General features: G+C 45.3%; 1 protein-coding gene across 1 annotated transcript in view; it reads left to right on the forward strand.

Moving 5' to 3' along the window:
* Positions 1–569: 569 nt before the first annotated feature.
* The window catches only part of LOC144692323 (microfibrillar-associated protein 3-like), a 37264-nt gene continuing 12451 nt past the window's right edge, over positions 570–25382 (forward strand). The window contains exons 1-2 of the mRNA XM_078561026.1: positions 570–1003; positions 2481–2896. Coding sequence (XP_078417152.1) covers positions 2632–2896 — 265 coding nt within the window. The 5' untranslated portion in view covers positions 570–1003; positions 2481–2631. The remainder of the gene's footprint in view (positions 1004–2480; positions 2897–25382) is intronic.

Here is a 25382-nt window from a genome sequence, read left to right on the forward strand (position 1 = left end):
CCTCTCATTTGGATGTGAAAGGTCCTATTCAAAGTAGAGGGGGGGGTGGGGGTGGGGGTGGAGGGGGCGGAGTTCCCCCTGGTGTTCTGGCCAATATGTATTTCTCAACCGATATCACAAAAAAACAGATTAACTGCTCATTGCCTCATTGCTGTTCGCAGGAGCTGGCTGTGTGCAAATTGCTTGTTTCCTCTATTACAACAAGTCCTGAAAAGTACTTCCCAATTGGCTGTAAAGTGCTTTTGGGAGGTCCTGAGGCACCATATAAATGCAAATTCTTTCTTTTTGCATCATGAATTGTGAGAGTCCCCGGTGGGAAGCAGTTGCCAGCAGTATAACTTCTACCCCTTACTGGGCTGGCATGCGGGCGTTTCTTCATTACACAGCTTCCCGGGGGGGGGGGGGGGGGGCGGAGGGGTGGCGGGTGCTGGGTTGGCGAGGTATGCGCATTTGATCATTCAGATTCCCGGGTCTGGACGATGCGCTGCGTGCAGCGAGGGGATAGGTTATTCAGGTTGCGGGGCGGCCCCTGCCGCTGCTGCGTCGGGTGGTGATGATTGTATACAGCGTCCCGGGCGGCCGGGCTGACTGTGCCGTCAGTGGAGCCGAGGCAGCAGCTGCTCTGCGATGCCTTTGCCTTGTCAGTCACTTTAAAAATAAAACCCCCCCAGCCGGAGTGTCACCTCCTCTCCAGGTAAAGGGAGCGGGGAGGGGGATGCTCATTGCCAAGGGAAAAAAAAAAGAGAAGAAGCAAAATTTGCAACAAGTTAAACACAGCCAGGCAGGATCGGAATAAGGAAACCAGAAAAATAACCTCTTTAAAACAGTGGGGTTTTTTTTTTATTTAGAAAAAATGCTTATTAAATGCATTGGAAGGATTACGGACTCGAGGGGAACAAGAGGCTGAAAGGGACGAAGCTGCTTTTCCGAAGCTCGGTGCATGCAGAGAGGAGAGGAGAACGGAGGACAAAGTACTGCCGCTGTAGAGGACAGAGATCAGCTGGTGAGTAACAGACTTACTGCCAGTCATCTCTACCTGCTTCCCATTATAGATGCAGGGAGAGGGTGAGGATACCCAGCTTAACACCTCCATACACTTCATAACTCTGCATTATTCCCTTATTGTTCCTGCAGTTATATATGGATAATCTTTATAAATATCCTAATTTATATCTGTATATATTTATACCTAATAGATTGCATAGCCCCATTTGACTTAGTGACACACTCCACCTCCACATGCCCCTCGACAATATTTATCACATCTTGTGTATAAATAGTCTATTATGTGTGCCTTATAATACTTGGATAGGCATTTGAATTGCCGTAACCTACAAGGCTACCAGCCAAGAGCTGAAAAGTGGGATTGGGCTGAATAGCCCTTTGGCTTGCACAGATACAATGGGCTGAATGACCTCTTCTTATGCTGCAGATTTTCAACATTTCTACATAATATGTCCCTCTGATATAGCCAATATCTAGTATATATCATAGATATATTTTATGTATCAGTTATCTGGTATATACCACTAACACAGCTAATATCTTTCATTCCTGTAGAGCTGTAATATGTGCCTTCTGTCTCTTATATGTTATCTTGCACATGCTTTTTTTATGGTTTCATGAAATCAAATCAGCCTTTTGTAATAAATCTGAAGTCCTTTCACTCGCTGCCTTTGGAGAAAAACCTACACATTCTCTGGAAAGCAATCAGATTTGGTTTGAAGGTTTCCCAGTTCTGAACCCTGATAGCAACTTTATATATCATAGTAGAATTATGGAGCATAGAAGGAGGCCATTCAGCCCATTGAGTCTGCACTGGCTCCTTTGAAGAGCGATCAAGTTAATCCCACTCTCCTGCTCTTTCCCCACATCCCTACAATTTTTTCTTTCCTTTTTGAAAGTTACTATTATATTGCTACACACCCACCTTAACAGGCATTGCATTGCAATCCCTAATCACTTGTTGCGTAAAAATGTTTTTCCTTATGTTGCCTCTGGTTCTTTTGCTAATCATCTTAAAGCTGTGCCCTCTGATAGTCTACACTTCACCCTTTGGAAACAGTTTCTCTTTATTTACTCTACTTAAACCCTTCATGATTTTAAACACCTCTATTTGAGCTCTTTCTAGCCGCCATTGCTCCAAGGAGAACAATCCCAGTTTCTCCAGTCAACTGTAATCCCTCATTCCCAGAACTATCCTGTAAACCCCACCTGTAACTTCCACAACACCTTTGTACCCTTCCTCAAGTATGATGCCCGGAATTGGAGACAGTGCCCAAGCTGGGGTCATACTAGTGTTTTGTATAGGCTTCGTATAACTTCCTGGCTTTTATATTCGATGCGTCTATTCAAAAAAGCCAGGTTGGCATAGGCTTTATTAACTGTTCTGCTAACTTGTCTTGCCACTTTCCAAGATTTGTGTACAGCATTTCTCTGTTCTTGCAGCCACTTTAAAATACGTTTGTTTTGATTTCTAGGTTGCATCGACTTGCATGTGGTTCAGTTAAAATTTGCAAGCTACAGCCTGTTACCAGGTAGAAACCTTGTGTGTATCTTAATATGGGGAGGAGAAATCCCCTACGTACATGTTTAATGACGAGGAGGTCAAAGTGAAAATTTGGTAGGAAGATGTTTGCGCCAATCAGCCTGCGTTGCAGCTTTCTCCTGCTGGCCGCCAGATGCTCGCTGTGTGCCCTTGCTCAGGATGCAAATAGCAGTACTGTAAATGCCACGGAGCAGATGGCTGGATGGGTGCCTTTCATCACATCCCGACTGGACCACATCATTGTGAAAGAGGGGGGCAGCATAACGATGAACTGCAATGTCAGTGGCAACCCTGTGCCGCAGATTCGGTGGTACAACTCCAATGGCCGATTGCTTCTCCAGGAAAGTGGTAAGTAAGAATTTGACCACCCGCCGCTCTCCCAACTCCCCTCTAAGGTGAAATAAAATTCAGAAATGCAGCTAAAAGTCACAAGGGGTAGAGTTGCTTCAATCCCTCAATGTTTCTGTCCATTCATTCCTGGGATGTGAACATCGCTGGCTAGGCTAGCAATTATTACCCATCCCTAATTGCCCTTGAGAAGATGGTGGTGAGCTACCACCTTGAGCTGCTGCAGTCCATCAGAGAGCGAGAGCTGTCAATCACGTAATGTTTTGCCTGGGGCTCAGGTGTTTTAACAGGCTAATGGATTTCTGGGTTCTCAGCCAATAATACACAATGAGGCTAGGCTGAGTCGTCCGTTAGAGTACTGAAACACTTCAGCCCCAGGGAAAAGATTGCGTGATTGACAGCTCTGGCTCTCTGATCTATGCTGTCAATTTCACAATGTTTACTTACACAAGGTAAAGACGTTTCAAGTGCTTGCGGTTTCAGCTGTTGATAGTTTAAAATGTCTGGATGATTTACTCTTCAGCTGTAGTAAAAAGGAGTTTTTTTTAAGAAAGTGTAAAGTTATCAGTAGATTACTTTATTTTTTAAATCTTTTTTCAAACACATCCTGTTGTCACTCTAGGGCTCATTGTTTCTATAGAGTGTATAGTGGATGAATGGGCATCTAAGTGCCATAGCTTGACATGGGGACAGCCATAGGGTTGTTTGGGGGGGGTGTGTCTTGGCATGGGTGTTTGATGGGCCCTAGGAATTGTTTGTGAGGCATACCTTGGCACGGGAGGCATGAGGAGGACCTTTTGAACTTATCTTTCAAAGGTTCCCTCATTCAGACTATAGTTCCCAACACCTCTGAGGTGCCATAAACCACGACACTTTGAAAAGCTAGCGCGACTCCATGAAAATTGTAGAGGACTAGGACATGCTTATCCCTGCACTGGAGCTGGCTAGGTCGGGAGTGGAGGGTATGGGCAGGCCATCCGAACCAGACTGCACCCTTAAAAGGCACTCCCGCAAATCGGAAAACCCAGGAATGGGGTCCAGAATCCCGGTATTTAGACCTGTCCGCCATTTTTAATGGGCTCCCGAGTCATCCCGACTCAATGAAAATTCAGCCCATAATGCATGTTGCTAATAACTCTTAAATTAACAGGACTGTCTCATTTTGTGGAGGTGACTGCAATTTGTCACTGCCACAAGGAGTCCTTGAAATTGCGTCGTAGAAACGTTTAATGCATGCATTCATACAGTGCCATTGGGTCTAATGTGCCTTTCTGGACTTCTTGAAAGAGCGATCCACTTAGGCCCACTCCCCTGCTCTTTCCCCGCAGCCCTGCATTATTTCTTTTCTTTCCAAACATTTACCTAATTCCCTTTTGAAAGTTATTATTGAACCTGCTTCGAACCAGTCTTTCAGGCTGTGCATTCCAGATTGTAACAACTCACTGCTTTTAAAAGATTCTCCTCATCTCCCTCCTGGTTCTTTTGGCAGTTGCCTTAAATTGGTATCAAAAATTAAATTTGCACTCAAAAAGACAATTCTAATCTGTCTCTCTCTGAACTTACTGCACTCAAAAAGACTCCGCTTCCTGTAAGGACTCCATCCCATTCTCTCAGTTCCTTCGCCTCCGTCGCATCTGTTCTGATGATGCTACCTTCAAAAACAGTTCCTCTGACATGTCCTCCTTCTTCCTTAACCGAGGTTTTCCATCCACGGTCGTTGACAGGGCCCTCAACCGTGTCCGGCCCATTTCCCGCGCATCCGCCCTCACGCCTTCTCCTCCCTCCCAGAAACATGATAGGGTCCCCCTTGTCCTCACTTATCACCCCACCAGCCTCCGCATTCAAAGGATCATCCTCCGCCATTTCCGCCAACTCCAGCATGATGCCACCACCAAACACATCTTCCCTTCACCCCCCCGACGGCATTCCGTAGGGATCGTTCCCTCCGGGACACCCTGGTCCACTCCTCCATCACCCCCTACTCCTCAACCCCCACCTATGGCACCTCCCCATGTCCACGCAGAAGATGCAACACCTGCCCCTTCACTTCCTCTCTCCTCACCGTCCAAGGGCCCAAACACTCCTTTCAAGTGAAGCAGCATTTCACTTGCATTTCCCCTAACTTAGTCTACTGCATTCGTTGCTCCCAATGCAGTCTCCTCTACATTGGAGAGACCAAACATAAACTGGGCGACCGCTTTGCAGAACACCTGCGGTCTGTCCGCAAGAACGACCCAAACCTTCCTGTCGCTTGCCATTTTAACACTCCACCCTGCTCTCTTGCCCACATGTCTGTCCTTGGCTTGCTGCATTGTTCCAGTGAAGCCCAACGCAAACTGGAGGAACAGCACCTCATCTTCCGACTAGGCACTTTAAAGCCTTCCGGACTGAATATTGAATTCAACAACTTTAGATCTTGAACTCCCTCCACCATCCCCACCCTCTTTCCGTTTCTTTCCCCTCCCTTTTGTTTTTTCCAATAATTTATATAGATTTTTCTTTTCCCACCTATTTCCATTATTTTTAAATCTATACCTTTAATGCCCTGTCAGTCTTTCCACCCCACCCCCACTAGAGCTGTACCTTGAGTGTCCTGCCATCCATTCTTAATTAGCACATTCGTTTAGATAATATCACCACCTTCAACACCTCTTTGTTCCTTTGTCTGTGACATCTTTTGATTATCTGCTCCTATCACTGCTTGCTTGTCCCTACAACCAACCCCCCCCCCAACAACTTCTCTCCCCCCACCCCCCCACCTTAAACCAGCTTATATTTCACCCCTCTCCTAATATTACTCAGTTGTGTTGAAGGGTCACGAGGACTCGAAACGTCAACTCTTTTCTTCTCCGCCGATGCTGCCAGACCTGCTGAGTTTTTCCAGGTAATTCTGTTTTTGTTTTAAATTGGTATCCTCTGTTTCCTTTTTGAAGTTCAACTCCATGAATGCCACGGTCAAATTGCATAGCATTAAAGGGCAGATTAGACAATGAAAAATATGGACTTGTAAATAATCGACAATTTAATCTACAGTGCCCCACATAAAGAAACCAAGAACAACTTCCATTTCACAACTTTGGGGCACACAAGTGCTTTATAACCAAGTAAATGTTTTTTGAAGAGCTGTCACTAATGTAATGTAGGAAATACAGCCGCCAGTTCTTTCACAGCAATGTTATAATGATTAGATAATCTGTTTGTAAAAATCATGTTTGTTGAGGGATAAATATTGTTCAGGACTTTGGCCAACATTTACACCACCCAGGACAAAGCAGCACACTTGATTGGCACTCCATCCACCACCTTCAACATCAACTCCCTCCACCACCAACATACAGTGGCAGCAATGTGTACTAGCTACAAGAAGCAACTCACCATGGCTCCTTCCACAGCATCTTCCAAACCCATGACTTCTTTCACTTAGAAGGACAAGGGCAGTAGATGCATGGGAACACCACCACCTGCAAGTTCCCCTCCAAGTCACTCACCACTCTGACTTGGAAATATAACGCCGTTCCTTCACTGCCACTGGGTCAAAGTCCTGGAACTCCCTCCCTAACAGCACTGTGGACTGCAGTGGTTCAAGAAGGCAGCTCACCACCACCTTCTCAAGGGCAACTAGGGATGGGCAATAACTGCTGGGCTAGCCAGCGATGACCACATCCCATAAATGAATAAATAAAAAAAAGGGGAAAACTTCCCAGCTCTTTTTTGAAAGGAGTGCTGTGGGATCTTTTATGTCCACCAGAGAGGGTAGGCAGGCCCCATGGTTTAACATCTCATCAAAATGGCGGCATCTCCGACAGTGCAGCAGTCCCTCAGTGGTGCGCTGAAGCGTTGTCCTGGATTATGCATTCAGCTCCTGGACTGGGACTTGACCTGCAACCTGAGTTGGGAGTGAGAGTGCTACAGCTCACTGCCTAATGATTGAGTGTTAAATCCATTTACAGAGCTTGCCTTTGCCTGTAAATTTTTTTTCATCCTTTCCCTTCATTTCACAGTTCTCGCCCCTCTCTTCCTTCTTTTCCCTGAAGACATTGACTCCTTGCCAGAGTACGCTTCCATGATTAGTCAACAACTCTATTATCGTTTATTATGGGACAAACAGAATGGTAGTAGGTGAACTTGATCTTTTAACATCTGGTAACTCTTAAGAGTTGCCGGTTGGCCTTCAGTACCTCACTCATTCCTCACATGTGAACTTAGACTGTTGATGGACAATTCAACCAGCTTAGCCAATTTTCCTAATCCTAACCTGGAGATCGTTGATCTCCTGTTACAGCTTCCTGACTGAAATTGTTTCTTGGGATGGGCCAGGAATTGAATCTGGGATCTCCTTTTTGGGTCCCCTGAAATTATAACCTTAATCTTTTCAAACACATATTTTTAAGATGATGGCATGGTTATACTTTAACATTAAAGTAGTGGTTCAGAGGTAACACGTTATGTCTCTGAGTCAGAAGATTGTTGGTTCAAGCCCCACTCCAGATACTTAGAGTCAGAATCTAAGCTAACAATCTAGTGCAGGATTGAGCCACTGGCACCATCTTTCTGAAGTGCCAATTTACATTATGTGCTCAAGTCCTGGTCTTGATTTTTCATCCTTTTAAATAGAGGTGACTGAGTGAAGCTGACACCCAGTGAAGGGTCTAAATCCCCAAGAAGATGTAAAAAATCAGGGTGATAGGCGTAATAAGGAAAGTTGACTAGTTTTCTCACCCAATGAATAAAGAAATTGTACAATAAGTTATCAGAGTATGTTCTGAAAGTGGACAATCCCTCAGGTGGATGGAAGTGATGGGTTTTTTTTTTGGACACAGCAGAACTGAGGGATATGGCAAGAAGATGCTCATGTGGTGAAAAAAGACACAGGCATATTTTGACCTTATGCCCTATTTTTGCTCCTAAATACTCTTAGGGTGTCTTAAAACCTAGTTTATGACTGCTGCATTTTACACAGCAAGTAGACTGTGGACAACACTGTTTCTACATGTTCCTCTAGGACCAACGTTTTCACAGAGGCCCTTCAGATGCTGGTTATGAGTAGGTCTTGAGCATTGGATTGTGCTTTAATAAATAACAACAACCTGCATTTATATAGTGCCTTTAGTGTAGTAAAACGTCCCAAGGTGTTTCACAGGAGCATTATCAAACAAAGTTTGGCATGGAGCCACAATAAGAAGTGAGCTAAAGCTTGATCAAAGAAATTGCTTTTAAGGAGTGTCTTACAGGAGGAGAGAGGTAGAGAATTTTAGGGAGGGAATTCCTGAGTTTGCTTTTAAGGAGTGTCTTACAGGAGGAGAGAGGTAGAGAATTTTAGGGAGGGAATTCCTGAGTTTGCTTTTAAGGAGTGTCTTACAGGAGGAGAGAGGTAGAGAATTTTAGGGAGGGAATTCCTGAGTTTGCTTTTAAGGAGTGTCTTAAAGGAGGAGAGAGGTAGAGAATTTTAGGGAGGGAATTCCTGAGTTTCGGGCCTTGGCAGCTGAAGAAATGGCCTCCGAGGAGTGATGAAAATTGGAGATGCGTAAGACCATATTGGAGGAGCATAGAGATTTTTGAAGGTGAAAACAGAAGAGGGGTGCGTTGTAGGGTTTGAGAGCATTGTAGAGGTATGGACAGGTAAGGCCATGGAGGGATTTGAAATATGAGGATGAGAATTTTAACATTGAGACATTGCAGGACCAATGTGGGTTAGCGAGCAAAGAGGTGATGGGTGAATGGAATTTGGTGCAAGGATGTGGACAGCAGAGCTTTGGATGAGCTGAAGTAGTTATAAAATTGAATTTGGAAATTCAAAAAGAATGTAACCATTAAAGAAGAAAACTGCCAGATGATAGAAATCTGAAAAAAGAAACATTAGAAAAATTGCAAATACACTGCAGTTCCACATAACCTGAAAGATGAAATACTTTCATTTATTAGGTTCCTGATCATCTTGTCTAAAGAGAAGGATTTAGGAGGGAAGATAAATCTTGGAGGGATTGGGAGAGAGGCTAATGTGATCAGGATGGATAAAAGGAAAATTTTGGATAAGTTAGTGAGTCTGAAGCAAGACGAAGTATCAGGGTTCCGATGAGCTACATCCTAGAGTCCTGAGTGAGGGAATATATTGCTGAGGGCCCAGTAATTATGTTTCAGGACATTATTGGGTATGCCAGAGAACTAAAGAGTGTTCACTATAACGTCCATTTTTATTAAAAATAGGAGTCCGTAACAATTTGGGGAAATCAATGGCTAGTTCATTTAAGATCTGTGGTAGGCATGTTTCATATTCTCTAATTAAGGCTTTAATGACCAAGTTATTTAGATAAAATAGAAGTGGCCAAAGTAGATATCAAAGTGAAGGTTGTGCTTAATAAATTTCAGAATCCTTTAAGGAAGTTGACATGGTAGATGCAGTGGATGTAGTCTATGAGGACCTTAGGAAATCATTCGACCAGGTACCACCCAGGAGACTATTAGAGAGATTAAGAGATTTGGAATGGCCAACTGCATTAAAAATTGGATGGCAGGAAGAAATCAAAGCATGGGAGTTAAGGGCAGTTTTTACAGTGTTGCTGGAAGTGGGTAAAGATTATTCCTCATCTCAGGGGTAAAGATTCAGCTCTGTGGCCGTTTCTATTTCCCATGTATATCAATGATTTGCATAAAAGTTCTCAAGTGACTGGTGTTGGAATTGGCAGTTGGTACAAAAATGGGAGGTAAAGTGAATTTTTTATAAGACCAAAACAAGCTGCAAAGGGATATGGAGAAGGTGGGGAAATGGGCTTAAAAGTGGCAGATGAAATTTGGTGTCAGTAAGTGCGAGATGATGCTCTTTGGTAAAGAAACCAGCAGGCGATTATACTCTGAATGGAAGTAGACTTGGCACTGTGAAAGAGCAGAGGGTTTTGGGTTTACAGATTCACAGGATTTTAAAGGCAGCATTTTGAGTTGATAAGGCCATAAGAAAAAATCTAATGTCTTTCAAGATGGGCAGAATATTGCTGTTGATCGTAAGGGGGTAGGCCCGACATGCCGGTGCGTAAAATGACATATGATGACGTCGGGCACGGGTCCCCGATGTCATCGCGCGCCATTTCGATATTTCGTTCGGCGGGCGCGTACTGGAGGCGGCCGAACTGTCAACGGCCTATTAAGGTCAGTAAAAAGCAATTAAAGTTGTTAAGAACGCTGCCCGTCCAACCTTAAGGTTGGCGGGGGGGCAGGTGAAGAGCCCGAGCGGCCTTCCCGTTTTTCGGGAAACCTCATCCACGGGCGGGATGAGGTTTCCAGAAGCTTTTATAAAATAAATAAATAATTTTTCCAAACTTCACAGACATGTCCCAGCTCACGTGACACTGTCACATGAGGGGGAGACGCTTAAATAATTTTTTACTTTATTATTTAAAAACATTTATTATCTACTTAATCTGCTGCTATCTGTCGCGCCCAGCCCGCCCGACATAGATAAGATTCAGCTCTATGACTGGAGCTATAGAATATATAGGTCAATGATCCTGTATACCATAGAATTATACAGCACAGAAAGAGGCCATTCTATCCATCTTGCCTGTGCCAGCTCTTTGATAGCGCTAAGCAATTAATCCAACTCCCCGGCTCTTTCACCCTCGTCCTATAAATTTTTCCCCCTAAAGCACTTGCCCAATTCGCTTCTTATTAACAAGTTATTATTATTAAGTCAGCTTCTGTCACCTTTTCAGGCAGTCCATTCCATATCATAACAACCTACTGTGTAAAAAAATAATCCGCTCACCTCCCCTCTGGCTCTTAGCCAATTACCTTAAATCTATGTTCTCTAGTTGCTGGCGCTCCTTCTGAACACTTTCTCCTTATTTACTCTATCAAAAGCCATTATGATTTTGAACGACTCTATTAAAACTACCTAACACCTTAATAGGACCTTAGATAGAAGACTGTAGGGCAGTATTGTGCTCAACATTGTAAAAAAATGACGTTGAACCTTATTGAGAAGGCAATGTAGAAATGATTGACTGCTGCTGGCATGAGGAATTACAAATATGAAGAAAAACTTGAAAAATTGCATTCTTATCTGTAGAACAATGGAAATTGCAGAGTAATTGATCATGTTTTTTTAAATATTCATTCATAGGGGTGGGCCAGCATTTAATGCCCATCCCTAATTGCCCTCGAGAAGGTGGTGGTGAGCTGCCTTCTTGAACCACTGCAGCCCCTGTGTATAGGTGCACCCACAGTGCTACTAGGGAGGGAGTTCCAGGATTTAAAATTATGAAAGGATGGGACAAGTTGGATAGAAGCAAACTGCTTCAAGTAGCCAAGGGGTCTAAAATGAAGGTGCATAAATAAAAGATTAAACGTAGGAGATTTAACACAGTGGGCACGAGAAATTTCTTCAGGGGGAGAACTGTGAGGTTATAGAGTTCAATTCCAGGATTAGTAGTTGCCAACAATCGGGATTATGTTAGTTGAAGGAAAAGAGGTTGAAAGAATATGGGAGCAAGGTGGATGAATGTGATTAGGTGTTGCTGAAAAAAAAGACATGCTTTTTGTCTCATACTCCTCAGCATAGCTCGCAAAAAATTACCAAACTGTAACAGGAGAACAACAATGGGGAGAGCATGGGGAGAGAGTGCTGATTGGTTAAAAATGGTTTAAATTTGAACAAAGCTGGGCAGCTAACTATTCCATGCTGCATGCTCCATGGCAACACCTCCACCAGTCAGAGTCCACTTGTCAACCAATCAGCACCCTCTCCTCATGCAATAGACTTTGTTTGTCAGAAGCCGTAGGAAAGATACAGTGCAGAAAGAGGCCATTCAGCCCCATCATGTCTCTGCTGGCCAGAAAAAGATGAAAAAGGAACTAGCCATTCATTTTAATCCCACTTTCCAGCACCTGGTCCACAGCCTTGCAGGTTACAGCACTTCAGATGCAAAGCCAAGTACCTTTAAAACGAATTGAGTGTTTCGGTCTCAACCATCGATTTAGGCAGTGAATTCCAGACACCCACCACCCTCTGCGTGAAAAAGGTTTTCCTCATGTCCCCTCTAATCCTTCTACCAAGGGTCTACCCGTGACAGTTTGGTAATTTCTTGCAAGCTATCCTGATGGGGTGCAAGATGAAAAAGCTTTGATAGCATGTATCTTTTTTTCAGCAATACTCAAGTTCTGTACTTTAAATGTGATTAGCATTATATGCTCCTGTGAAGGGCTATTACTAACAGGGACTGGTTGGGCTGAATGGCCTGTTCCACATTGTAACTATTATGTATAAACACCTCAACACATTTCACTATAACAACAATATATATGTATATAGAGCCTATAGCTTAATAAAACATCCCAAAGCATTTCACAGGAGTATTATAAAGCAAAGTAGACACCGAGCCACATAAAGGGCAGGTGACCAAAATCTTGGTTTTATGGGGCATCCTAAAGAAAGAGAGAGAGAGAGAGAGAGAGAGAGAGACAGAGAGGCTTGGGGGTGGTGGTGGGGTTCGGAATTCCAGAGCTTAGCACCCAGGCAGCTAAAGGTATGGCCACCAATGGTGGAGCAATTAAAATCAGAGATGTGAAGAGACCAAAATTGGAGGAGCACAGGCGTCTTGGAGGGTTGTGAGGAGGGATCTAGGTGTTCTAGTGCATGAGTCACAAATAGTTGGTATGCAGGTACAGCAAGTAATTAAGAAGGCCAATGGAATGCTATCCTTTATTATGAAAGGGATTGAACATAAAAGTAAGCATGTTATGCTTCAGTTATACAGGACATTGGTAAGACCACATCTTGAATATTGTGTGCAATTTTTGTCTCCTTATTTAAGGAAGGATGCAAATGCTTTGAAGGTGATTCAGAGGAGGTTTACTAGATTGATACCTGGAATGTGCGGGTTGTATTATGAGGAAAGATTAGACAGACTGGGCTTGTTTCCACTGGAGTTTAGAAGAGTGAGGCTGAATGGCCTGTTCCATATTGTAACTATTATGTATAATGATTGAAGTGTACAAGATGCTGAATGGTCTTGACAAGGTGGACATGGAAAAGATGTTTCCTCCTGTGGGTGAGTCTAGAACTAGGAGGCGCTGTTTTAAAATTAAGGGTCACCCTTTTAGGACAGAGATGAGGAGAAATATTTGTGCGACTTTGGAAATCTCTGCCTCCGAAGGTGGTGGAGGCGGGGTCATTGATTATTTTTAAGGCAGAGGCAGATAGATTCTTGTTCAGCAAGGGAATCAAAAGGTTATCGGGGGTAGACAGAATTTGTAGAATTCAAAACCTAAACATATCAGCCACGATCTTATTGAATGGCGGAGCAGGCTCGAGGGGCCGAATGGCCTACTTCTGCTCCTGTTTCGTATGTTCATATGTGGGGTTGGAGAAGGTTATAGGGACAGGGAAGGGTCAGGCTTGGGAGTATTTGAAAACAGGGATGAGAATTTTAAAATCTTTAAGCAGCTTTACAAAACAAATTATGAACATAAAAATTGATGGTCAGGAAAGACAAGCTGGCCCATCAAGCCTGCTATTCACAATGGCTAAATAGTTCTTCCTTCTTCCTCTATACCCCCTCTCCCCTCCCACATACTTACAGCCATTAGAGGGAGACAGTGGCATAGTGGTAATGGCACTGGGCATGAAGGCCAGACGCCCAGGCTAATGCCCTGGAGATTTGAGTCCAAACTGCATCATTGTAGCTAGGGTGGAATATTAATTAAATTAATAGAAATCTGGAATTGAAAGCTAGCCTCGTTAATGGTGCTACAATGAAACTACCATCAATTGCCATATCTGGTTCACTAATGTCCTTTAGGGAAGGAAATCTGCCATCCTTACCTGGTCTGGCCTACATGTGACTCCAGACCCACAGCAATGTGGTTGGATCTTAGCTGCCCTCTGAAATGACCTAGCCACTGAATTTCACCGAGTACTTGTGAACTCAGTCCACCATTCAATAAGATCATGGCTAAGATCTATTTGTGTCCTCAACTCCACATTCTGCCTACCTCCGATAAACTTTGACTCCCCAGTTAGACAAGAACCTATCTACCTCTGCCTTAAAAATACTCATTGACCCTGCCTCCATCGATCTCTGGGGAAGAGAGTTCAAAGATTCACAACCCTCTGAGAAATAAAAAATTTCTTTTCATCTCTGTCTTAAATGGGAGACCCCTTATTTTTAAACTGTGTCCCCTATTTCTAGTCTCTCCCACAAGGGGAAACATCTTTTCAGCATCCACCCTGTATGGGTCCCTCGGGATCTTATATGTTTCAATAAGATCACCTCTCAATCTTCTAAACTCCAATGGATACAGGCCCAAGCCTGTCCAACCTTTCCTTCCTCATAAGATAGCGACCCTCCACCCCACCCCACCATCCTAGGTATCAGTCAAGTGAAATGCCTCTGAACCATCAATGTCCTGGGGGTTACCATTGACCAGAAACTGAACTAGCTATATAAATACTGTGGCTACAAGAGCAGGTCAGAGGCTGGTAATTCTGTGGTGATTAACTCACCTTCTGACTCCCCAAAGCCTGTCCACCATCTACAAGGCACAAGTCAGGAGTGTGATGGAATATTCCCCACTTGCTTGGATGAGTGCAGCTCCCACAACACTCAAGAAGCTCGACGCCTTCTAGGACAAAGCAGCCCGCTTGATTGGCACCCCATCCACAAACATTCACTCCCTCCACCTCCGACGCACTGTACCATCTACAAGATGCGCTGCAGGAATTTACCAAGGCTCCTTAGCACCTTCCAAACCCACAACCGCTACCATCTAAAAGCACAAGGGCAGCAGATGATTGGAAACACCACCACCTGGAAGTTCCCCTCCAAGCCACTCGCCCTCCTGATTTGAAAATATATCGCCGTTCCTTCACTGTCGCTGGGTCAAAATCCTGGAACTCCCTTCCTATCAGCACTGTGGGTGTACCTACACCACATGGACTGCAGCGGTTCAAGAAGGCAGCTCACCACCACCTTCTCAAGGGCAATTAGGGATGGGCAATAAACACTGGTTCAGCCAGCAATGTCCACACCCCATGAATGAATTAAAAGAAAGTGCTTCTAATGCATTATATCCGTTTTAAAATAAGGAGACCAAAACTGTACACAGCTCTCTCAATGTGGTTTCACCAACACCTTGTACAGCTGTAGAAAAACATCCTTACTTTTATATTCCATTCCTCTTGCAATAAATGACAACATTCCATTTGCCTTCTTAATCTCTTGCTGTACCTGCATACTAACTTTTCCTGATTCATGTACCTGGACACTCAGGTCCCTCTGTCCCTCAGAGTTCTGCGATCTCTCTGCATTTATATACCTTGCTGCTTTTCTCTTCTTCCTGCCAAAATGGACAAGTTCACATTTTCCCACATTACTCTCCATCTGCGAAATTTTTGCCCACTCACTTAACTTATTTATGTCCCCCTTTCAGACTCCTTATGTCCTCTTCACAACTTACTTTCCTACCTATCTTTGTGTCATCAGCAAATTTAGCAATCATGCAGTCAGTCCCTTCACCCAAGTCATGGATGTAAATTGTAAATATTTGAGGCCTCAGCACTGATCTCTGTGGCACTCCACTCATCGCATCTTGCCAACCTAAAATAGACTCATTTATCCCTACTCACTGTTTTCTGTTAGCTAACCAATCCTCTATGATGCTAATATGTTACTTCCTGCATCATGAGCTGTTACTTTGTGTAGTAATTTTTAATGTGGCACCTAGCCAAATGCTTTCTGGAAATCTAAGTACCCACAGGTTCCCCTTTGTCCACATTGCTTGTTACTTCCTCAAGGAACTCCAATAAATTAGTCAGGCATGGTTTTGCTTTCACAACACCATGGTCAGAATTTTCTCGTTGGTGAACGGGAGCAGGTCCCTCACGCCGACGCGTAAATTGACGCGCAGTGACGTCTGGTGAGCATCCCGACATCACTAAGTGCCATGGCGATATTTAGGTGGGCGCTTGTGCGATGTTCTCGGATGTGCGCCCGCCATTAATTAATCAGCTAGTTAAGGCCCTTGAGGCAGCAATTGTCTACAATTTTTCGCAGCCCCTGCGATCTTCAGGACGTCGCACGGGCGCAACGGGCAGGTGGGTAGGAGACATTTGTATAAACCTCATCCGCGGGCAGGATAAGAGGAGTGAGTGGGGTCGCCAGTGGTATCTGTTAGATATTTAATCGTGAAAGTTACCGATACTTGCCTGTGTGAGCAGGAATAGTTCAAAACCCATAAGAGTTGCTTGGACAGGAGTAACAGCCTTCAGGTCAGGGCTCTACAGTAAAGATCATTTTTGGGGCCTGCAGGTTTCAGGAAGCCTTCCCTTAGCCTGGGAATGGGAGTTGTACTCTCCACTAGAGGCACCTCCTATGAGGAGGAAAGGAGGGCCAGAAGGGGTAGGAGGCCAGGAGTCCACATTCAGCCTCCGGGGAAACCACCTTTGGGAGGAGGCACAAGGGGCGCAGAGCCAACAGGAAGCCCAAGGTGGAAGGGGCCACAGAAAACACCACTATCCTGCTGCCAGGGTATACAGGCGGCGAAGCAGCTACCTCAATATGTCTGAGGTGCAGTGCTGAAGTAGGCTCCATCTCTCAGGGGAGACAGTCGCCTCCAGCTGTCAGGTGATAGGCCCAGAGATCTGCGCCAACTGTGTTGGTGGGAACCCCATGCCAGTGGCACTGAAGGTCACAGCTGCCCTCAACTCCTTCCAGGGTCGGTGGGTGATCTTTGCGAAGTCTCCCAATCAGCTGTCCACACTTGTGTCAAGCAGGTTACAGACGCTCTGTTCTGGTGTGCATTGACTTTCATTCACTACCGCTGGGATGAGGCCAGCCAGACAGAGCGAGCCAGAGGCTTCGCGGCCATTGCTGGCTTCCCCCGTGTCCAGGGTGCTATAGACTGTATACATGTGGCCATCAAGGTGCCAGCAGGTGAGCCCGGTGCCTTAGTGTGTGATCACAGGATGCTGATTCTACAAGTCTGTGCAAGGTACCCAGGCAGCTCCCACGACACTGACATCCTCAGACACTCCCAGGTGCCGGGGCTCTTCAGTGCTCCAGCCCGGCTGGATGGATGGCTGCTGGGTGACAAGGGCTATCCCCTCAGAAGGTGGCTCATGACGCCTCTCCACTATCCAAGAACAGAGGCTGAGCAGCGGTACAATAGGAGCCACGCCTCCACAAGGGCTGTGGTTGTCAGAACCATCGGTCTTCTCAAGATGCGCTTCTGATGCCTGGACCGTTCAGTGTGCGCACTCCAGTACCCCCCAGATGGTGTGTCGCTGATAGTGGTTGCATGCTGCGCTCCCCACAATCTGGCACTGGAAAGGGGGGATGCAATGTAGGAAGAAGATGTGGACGCAGTTGCTCCAGATGCACATGGTGAGTCCAGCAGTGAGTCTGAGGATGAGCACGCATAGGAGAACACTGAGGGGATAGACGCTGACCCGCGCAAACTCCAGGGAGGCAGGGATACCCGGGAGACTTGCATCCAAAGAACCTTCAGCTAGCACGCCGCAGATGGACCTCCAGGACAAGCCTGGGCTGTAGGCTCCATTCTCGATAGTCAGAAGCTTTTTCCCAGGGTGGAAGAGTCAATTATTAGGGGACATAGATTTAAGGTGAGAGGAGAAAACTATAGAGGAGATGTGCGGGGCAAGTTTTTTACGCAGAGGGTAGTGAGTGTCTGAAATTCGCTGCCAGAGGAGGTGGTGGAAGCAGGTACGATAGTGATGTTTAAGAAGCAGCTTGACAAATACATGAATAGGATGGAAATAGAGGGATACGGACCCCGGAAGTGCAAAATGTTTTAGTTGACGGGCAATATGATCGGCGCAGGCTTGGAGGGTCGAATAGCCTGTTCCTGTGCTGTACTTTTCTTTGTTCTTTGTTCGATACTTGAATGCAAAATCTGCCTGGATAGGAACATTAACTAAGGCCCTTGTCAATAAAGCTCAATGTTAAAGAAGTCACTCATAACATGATGGGTTCCCGTCCACCTGCAGAAGTAAGGAGTCACCCTGAGCCATGGTTACATATCAAAATTTAATGACATAACAAAATGAAGTTCAGAAACTGCACATCACACCAAGTCTTAAATGAACTAATATGGGGCAACATAAAAGCACCATTGAGAAACCCGCGTTGTGCCTAAGGTGCCTTAAATTTACGCTTTCAGGTGCTCCCCCCTCGCTGGCACTGACAGGCTGCTGACTCTGCTGTCCTGTTGGCCTCGGTGACCTTGGCGGCCGTCCTCTGGCCCGTGGAGCTTGTGCTGTCCCCACCTGGGAGCGGCCAGTTCCACAGCTGGCATCATCCCAGTCGCCGCAGCCCCATCAGATGCCACGGTCACTGGCGGAGGGGCAGAGGAGCTGCTACCCTCATCCGGAGTGGCCTGAGAGGAGCCCGCAGAGACGACAGACAGCTGCTGTGCTGAAGTGAGGTCGCTTCGGACCTCTCTGCTCACCGTAGATGGATGGGCACCGAGCTGGGGTACTTGGTACCCAAACCATCTCCCACACGGGCACTGACCAGCTGAGGTCAATGCCAGTGTGAGGGCTTGTAGGCCCGAGTGCAGCCCCGGGAGGCCCTGATTGGTCTCCTGGAGGACCCTCTCCACGAGAGTCGCCACTCTCTCCATGGAGGAAGCATGGCGCTTGGCCATGAGGCTCATTGCATCGGTGATGCTCCATGTGGACTCCTCCAGCACGGGTGCAATGCCACGCATTCCCTCTGCCAGATCCTCCCACACACCCTGCTGCACTTACAGCATTTGCTGCTTCACGGACGACTCCAGAGGCACATCATCAGCCACTGACCGAGCATGTGCCTGGTCCCCTGCAGTCCTTCGACTGCTGGCGCCATGGGCACTCTCTGTCTCTGCCCGCACCTCAAGCGAGTGTGAAGTCCCCTCACCGCTGTGCTCCGGGACACTAGCCAAAGATCTAATTCCCACCAAGGTGCTAGTACCTGCGCTGGTGCCTGCCTGGCTGAGATGGTGTGATGCTGGTGAGTGGATTTGCTCTGGGGCTTCAGGGGTGAGAGGTGGGCCCTCTGCCTCCTCCTCCCGGCCCTGCTCTGGTGATGCTGAAAGGAAGAACAAGGACATTTGATTAGTTAAAGTGGAGATGTGGGGACAATGCATCCCCTACAGTGAAGACAGATGCAAAATATCTGTTCAGTGCATCCACCGTTTCCTTATTTTCCATTGCTAATACCTTAGTCTCACTCTTTGGAAGACTGGCACACACTTTACTTACTTTTTTCCTTTTTAAATACCTGTAGAAACTATTACTATCTATTTTTATATTTCTAGCTAGCTTTCTGTTGTGCTGTCCCACTTATTAACCTTGTAGTAATTTTCTTGCTGTTTTTAAAAAAATTCTGTCCAATCTTCTGACCTGCCACCCAGCTTTGTGGAATTATATGCTTTTTCTTTTAATTTGATACTATCTTTAACTTCTTTAGTTAGCGGCAGATGGTGTGTCCTTCCCTTAGAGTCTTTCTTTCTCACTGGAATGTTTCTTTTCTGAGTATTCTGAAATATCTCCTTAAATATCTGCCACTGCATCTCTGCTGACCTATCCCTTAACCTAATTTCCCAGTTCACTTTAGCCAGCTCTGTTTTCATGCCCTCAGAGTTGTCCTTATTTGAGTTTAATGCATTGGTCTTAGATCCGCTCCTCTCTCCCTCAAACTGAATGTGAAATTTAGTCATATTGTGATTATTGATATCTAGGGGCACCTTCACTATGAGGTCATTAATTAATCCTGTCTCATTGCACATTACCAGATCAGATATAGCGTGCTCTCTGGTTGGCTCTAGAACGTACTGTTCTAAGAAACTGTCCCAAAAACACTTTTATGAGCTCATCATCCAGGCTACTTTTGCCAAACTGATTTGTCCAATCCATATGTAGATTAAGATTACCCATGATTATCACCGTACCTTTCTCACAAGCCCCCATTATTTTTTCCTATGTACCCCATCCTACAGTGTAGTTACAGTTAGGGGGCCTATTAACCACCCTCACAAGCGACTTCTTACCTTTACTATTTCTCATCTCTACCCAAACTGATTCTACATCTTGATGTCCAGAACTAAGGTCATCTCTCTCTATTGTAACAATGTTATCCTTAATTAACAGAGCTACCCCTTAATCTTTTCCTAATTTCCTGTCCTTCCTAAATGTCATGTACCCCTGAATATTCAGGTCTCAGTCTTTATCACCTTGCAGCCATGTCTCTGTAATGGCTATCAGATCGTACATATTTATTTCTGTTCGCGCTGTCAATTTATTTGTTTTCCGAATGCTATGTGCATTCAGATACAGAGACTTTAGTTCTGTCTTTTTACTTTTTTTTTGTAACTTACGGCCTTATCTGCTGGCACACTCGTAGGTTTGTACACTCCGTCTCTTTTTGCCACACCCTGATAATTATTTCCCTTATTCCTACCTTGTCCTTTTGCCTTGTCTTCTCTATTTATAGGGACATAGGAAATAAGAGCAGGAGTGGGCAATTTGGCCTGTTGAGCCTGCCCTGCCACTCAAACAGATTATGGATGATCAATTACCTCTACAACATTTTCCCTCATTATCCCCATATCCTTTGATGTCTTTAGTCTCCAGAAATCTATCTATTTCTGTCTTGAACATGCTCAATGATTGAGCTTCCACAGCCCCCTAGGGTAGAGAATCCCAAAGGTTCACCACCCTCTGATTGAAGAAATTCCTCCTTGTCTCAGTCTTAAATTACCTGCCCCTTATTCTGAGACTGTGTCTCCTGGTTCTAGACTCACTGGCCAGGGGAAACATCCTATCCACACCTACCCTGTCACGCCCTTTAACTTTACGAGTTAAAGTTCTGTAAGAGTTCTGTAAATTTCAATGAGATCGCCTCCCTTTCTTCAAAACTCTAGAGAATACAGGCCCAGTTTCCTCAATCTCCCCCATAAAAGAATCCCGCCATCCCAGGGATTAGTTTGGTGAACCTCTGGTCTACTCCTTCTACGGCAAGCACATCCTTCTTTAGATAAGGAGACCAGAACTGTACACAATACTCTAGGTGTGGTCTCACCAAGGCTCTATACAATTGCAGCAAAGCACCTTTACTCCTGTACTCAAATCCCTTTGAGATGATGATCAATGTACAATTTGCCACCTTAATTGCTTGCTGCACCTGCATGCTAGCTTTTAGTAACTCATGAACAAGGACACCCAGGACACCTTGGAACACACTCCCTAACAGCACTATGGGTGTACCTATACCACGTGACTGCAGCAGTTCAAGAAGGCAGCTCACCCCCACCTTCTCAAGGGCAATTAGGGATGGGCAATAAATGCTGGCCCAGCAAGTGATGCCCACATCCCATGAATGAATCAAAAAAGGTCTCTCTGGACATCATCACTTGCCAACCTCTCACCATTTAATAATTACCCTGCCTTTCTGTTTACTCTACCAAAGTAGATAACTTCACACTTATTAAGGTTATATTCCATCTGCCATGTTCTTGCCCATTCTCTTAGGCTGTTCAAATTCCCTCCTTGCATCCTCCTCAGAACTCACATTCCCATCTAGTTTTGTGTCATCAGCAAATTTGGAAATGTTACATTTGGTCCCCACATCCATATCATTAAATTATCACATCTTCCCAAACTGGATCCCTTGCTCCCACCATTTCGCTTTAAAACCCTCTATACTGCCCTAGTTATACGACTCACCAGAACACTTGTCCCAGCATGATTCAGACGAAGACAGTCCCAATGGCACAGCTCCCACTTCCCCAGTACTGGTGCTAGTGCCCCATGAATCAAAACCCATTTCTCCTGCACCAACCTTTGAGCCACACATTTAACTCTAACCTGATTTGCCATATGCCAATTTGCTTGTGGTTCAGGTAGTAATCTAGAGGTTATTACCTTTGAAGTTCTGCTTTTTAATTTAGCCCCCTAGCTGCTCATACTCCCTTTCCTAGTTCTACCTATGTCGTTGGTACCCACATGGACCACCACCATTGGATCCTCCCCCTCTCACTGCAAGTTCCTCTCCAGTCTTGAGCTGGTGTCCCAAACCCTGGCACCAGGCAGGCAACGTAGCCATCTGGACTCCCGCTCTTGGCTGCAGAGAACTGTGTCTATCCCCCTGACTGTATTGTCCTCAACTACCACTACATTCCTATTAACTCCCCCACTTGAATGTCTTCCTGTACCATGGTGCCATGGTCAGTTTGCTCAACCACCCTGTAGCCACCATTTTCATCCATACAGGTTGCAAGAGCCTTGAACCTGTTGGACAATGGCAAAGGCTGAGGCTCCTCCACTTCTACTTTCTAGGTCTGCATTCCTACTTCACCCTCAGTCTTATCTCTTGTCTCTGACCTCTGACCAAATCAGAAGGCCCTATCCTAAGGGGTGGGACTGCCTCCTGATGTAACCTTCCCCTTCCCTGATGCACCACAGTATCTGCAGCTCAGCCTTCAGCTCAATAAGCCAAAACTCCTCAAGCTGCAGACACTGACTGCAGACATGTTCCTGTGTCCAGGATCTCCTACATTCTGCAGTCACTACACACCACCTGCGCTACCATCTTTATTATGTGTTGTTATGATCGTGACTGATGTTAATACTGGACAAGTCCGATCTCAGGGTGAATTCTGGCTTGATAGATAATGGACTTTGGACTGGCCCGCCAAATCTCCCATGACCAGTCCTGCCATGAGGGGGCCGGAAAATCCCGGCCTTTGTTTTTTTTTTAGAAACCATGGGGGAAAGTTACTGAACAAAATCACAGGAGTTTACTGATGAGCTTTTAACATAAAGAATAAAACATTTATTAACCGAGGAAAAATGAACTATATTACACGAGACAAAAAAAGGTGGGAGAGATCTCAATACAAACATCAAAAAATGATTCAAACTCACACTATTCTTTTTATTCCAACAATACCCTTACAGACACAAAACCCCAGTGAAGATTTGCCACTATGTTAACATAAAGGCTTTTTGCTTGGGCTGACCCAGTTGCAAATGGTTTTCTTCCATCAGATTTCTGGGCATTCACTTGGTGCTTTTTTCCCTACAATCTAAACTCATTATTACTTCAATTGCAGGGCAAACACATGGGGCGTAATTTTACGGCCCCTTGCAGTTTTTTTTAATCAGAGAGCTTAGAACCCCTGTCTTCCCTCTGTGGCTTACGCACTCTGAATTTCTTTTCTGTCTTTTTCTGTGTTTCTTTGTGTCCCCGGACCCATGTCACTAGGCAACAGCACAGTTTCTCCCACTTTGGTTTTTTTTCCCCCCAAGTCTCTAAACTACTAGCCTCTTTGTAACCCAGCCTACCTTCACTGGCCAATACACATGTTGGGATTCTTACAGTTCCACGGGCTGTAAGACTGGCCTTATCAGCAACCTTGTAAATAGGGCCTGAGCCGTTTGCTCGCTGTGCAAGCTTGATGTGGAAATAGGGTGCCCTGCGGGATAATGGCTACCCTGATCAGGTCATTTTGCGCTGTATACCGCACAAACTCATGAACAGGCCTCAGGCTGTCACTTTCGGCCCTGAAAAGTGCCCAGTCTACCTCAGATTACCCTGGAAGGCTAAATATTTGAACAACAGGTGAAGCTAGCTGTTTCATGCTGCTCCTATGCAGTAGCAACATGAGTCGTATTCGCCACTAACAGGATGCTGCCATAGGTATGTAGGCCATACATCCTAAAGACTGGCAGATCGTATCAAACAGCATGTCTCTTATGCTGTTTGCAACAGGCAAGGTACAGACTGTACCCAACCATCCTGCGCTTGCAAAACTCAAACACAGTGTCCAAAATTAGATGTGATTCTGCAATTGGACAACATTTGCTAAATAATCCTCAATGTGCTAAAAATTACCCTGACAGCCAACTTAAGATTGTCAGTCAGGCTCGCAGTCTGGCACACTTGCGTGTACTGGAAGCTACATATATCATTACACAAGGCCCTGCACTTTGCAGACAGAAAGAGAACATGTGTGCACATTTCACCTGTTTCAGCTAAACAAAATAAGTGATAGCCATTTGCTGGTTTGTTCCTCAGGGCAATACCTTGACCAATCAGAGTTGAGCTGCCTGGTTTAAATTTCAAACAATGCTTGGCAGTTAACTGCCAGTCACCGTTAACTGGTGCATTCTCCGCAGCAATGCCTTTACCAGTCAGAGTCCTCTTGCCAATCAGCACTTTCTTCTCATACAGTATGAAGATGCTGTTTCCCCTGACATCGGTATTCTTGTGATTGTCCTGATGAGTGCAAGACGAAATACTTCGACAAAATGTCTTTTCTCAGCAACACCCAGTTCATAATTGATAAAAACTTCTATTTCCAATAACCTTTACTGCTGCTGGTAAACCTCATTACAACCAAAGTAACCTTACAATTACCAATAAATAACACGGGCTTTGAAGGTAAATGAGCAAATACTCGCCAACCAATCACTGATCTGTTTTCTTGAGATGTTGCACTCTGATTTCTGTCAGAATGAGGTCACTCTGGCACCACAGACTGGACTGCATTGGATTGGATTGGGTCGCACTGATAGGGGGTCGTTACTGCCTCTGGGTCCTCTTTTCGTCGGCTCAAGTGGCGATGAGGGATGGGCAACTAATGCTGGCCTTGCCAGCGGCACCCACATCCCGTGAAAGAATAAGAAAAAAAGTGATTGCAGGGTGCAAAGACTGTTGTAATGCAGGCTGCTATTGCGCAGCAACAACATTACACAACCTGTTAATTTGAATGAGAAAGGCAGGAGATGCTCATGGCTTTGGTGAACGTGCCTCCCCACCTTGGATTGCCAGCTTTTCACCGAATGCTGTTGCCGGCAATGGATCGAGCACAGGCAGAGCGCCATGGGATCGTGGCTTGAGCTTATCTCTCAGCCTCGTTGTTGAGCCAGGGGGCAGATGAATGCATTTAGCCGTTGCTAAAATTTATTCCAAAACCTTAACAAACGTTCCCCTCATCACAAGTTAAGTGGAACATTGACGCTTGTTTCCAAGGAGCCACCTATAAATATGCCAGTCAAGAGCAAAATGCTGCAGATGGTGGCAATCTGGTGTAAAAACAGAAAATGCTGGAAAACACTCAGCAAGCCTGCCAGCCTGTGTACAGACCAAAAAATAGCTAACGTTTCAGGCCGATGAGCTCTTGCCATAACTGAAAGGAGTTAAAGAGATTCAACTGCTTCCAAGCAGTGCAGAGCTGGGACAAACGGGAGAGGAGGAAAGAGCATAAGGGATAAGGCGGAAGGAAAAAAAAACAATGAAATGACAGAAAGGATGATGGCGCAAGGCAAAAGAGTGTGGTAATGGGACAAGTAGAGAAACAAAAGATAGGTCTGGACGTAATAATTCCATTTACACCTCCTCTGTTAAATCCTCCAGTTCTGCTGAAAGATTTTTGGTCTGAAACGTTAACTCTTTCCCTCTTCACAGATACTGCCAGATCCGTGGAGTGTTTCCAA

This window comes from Cetorhinus maximus, chromosome 2, assembly GCF_964194155.1.
Source record: "Cetorhinus maximus chromosome 2, sCetMax3.hap1.1, whole genome shotgun sequence".
NCBI lineage: Eukaryota > Metazoa > Chordata > Chondrichthyes > Lamniformes > Cetorhinidae > Cetorhinus > Cetorhinus maximus.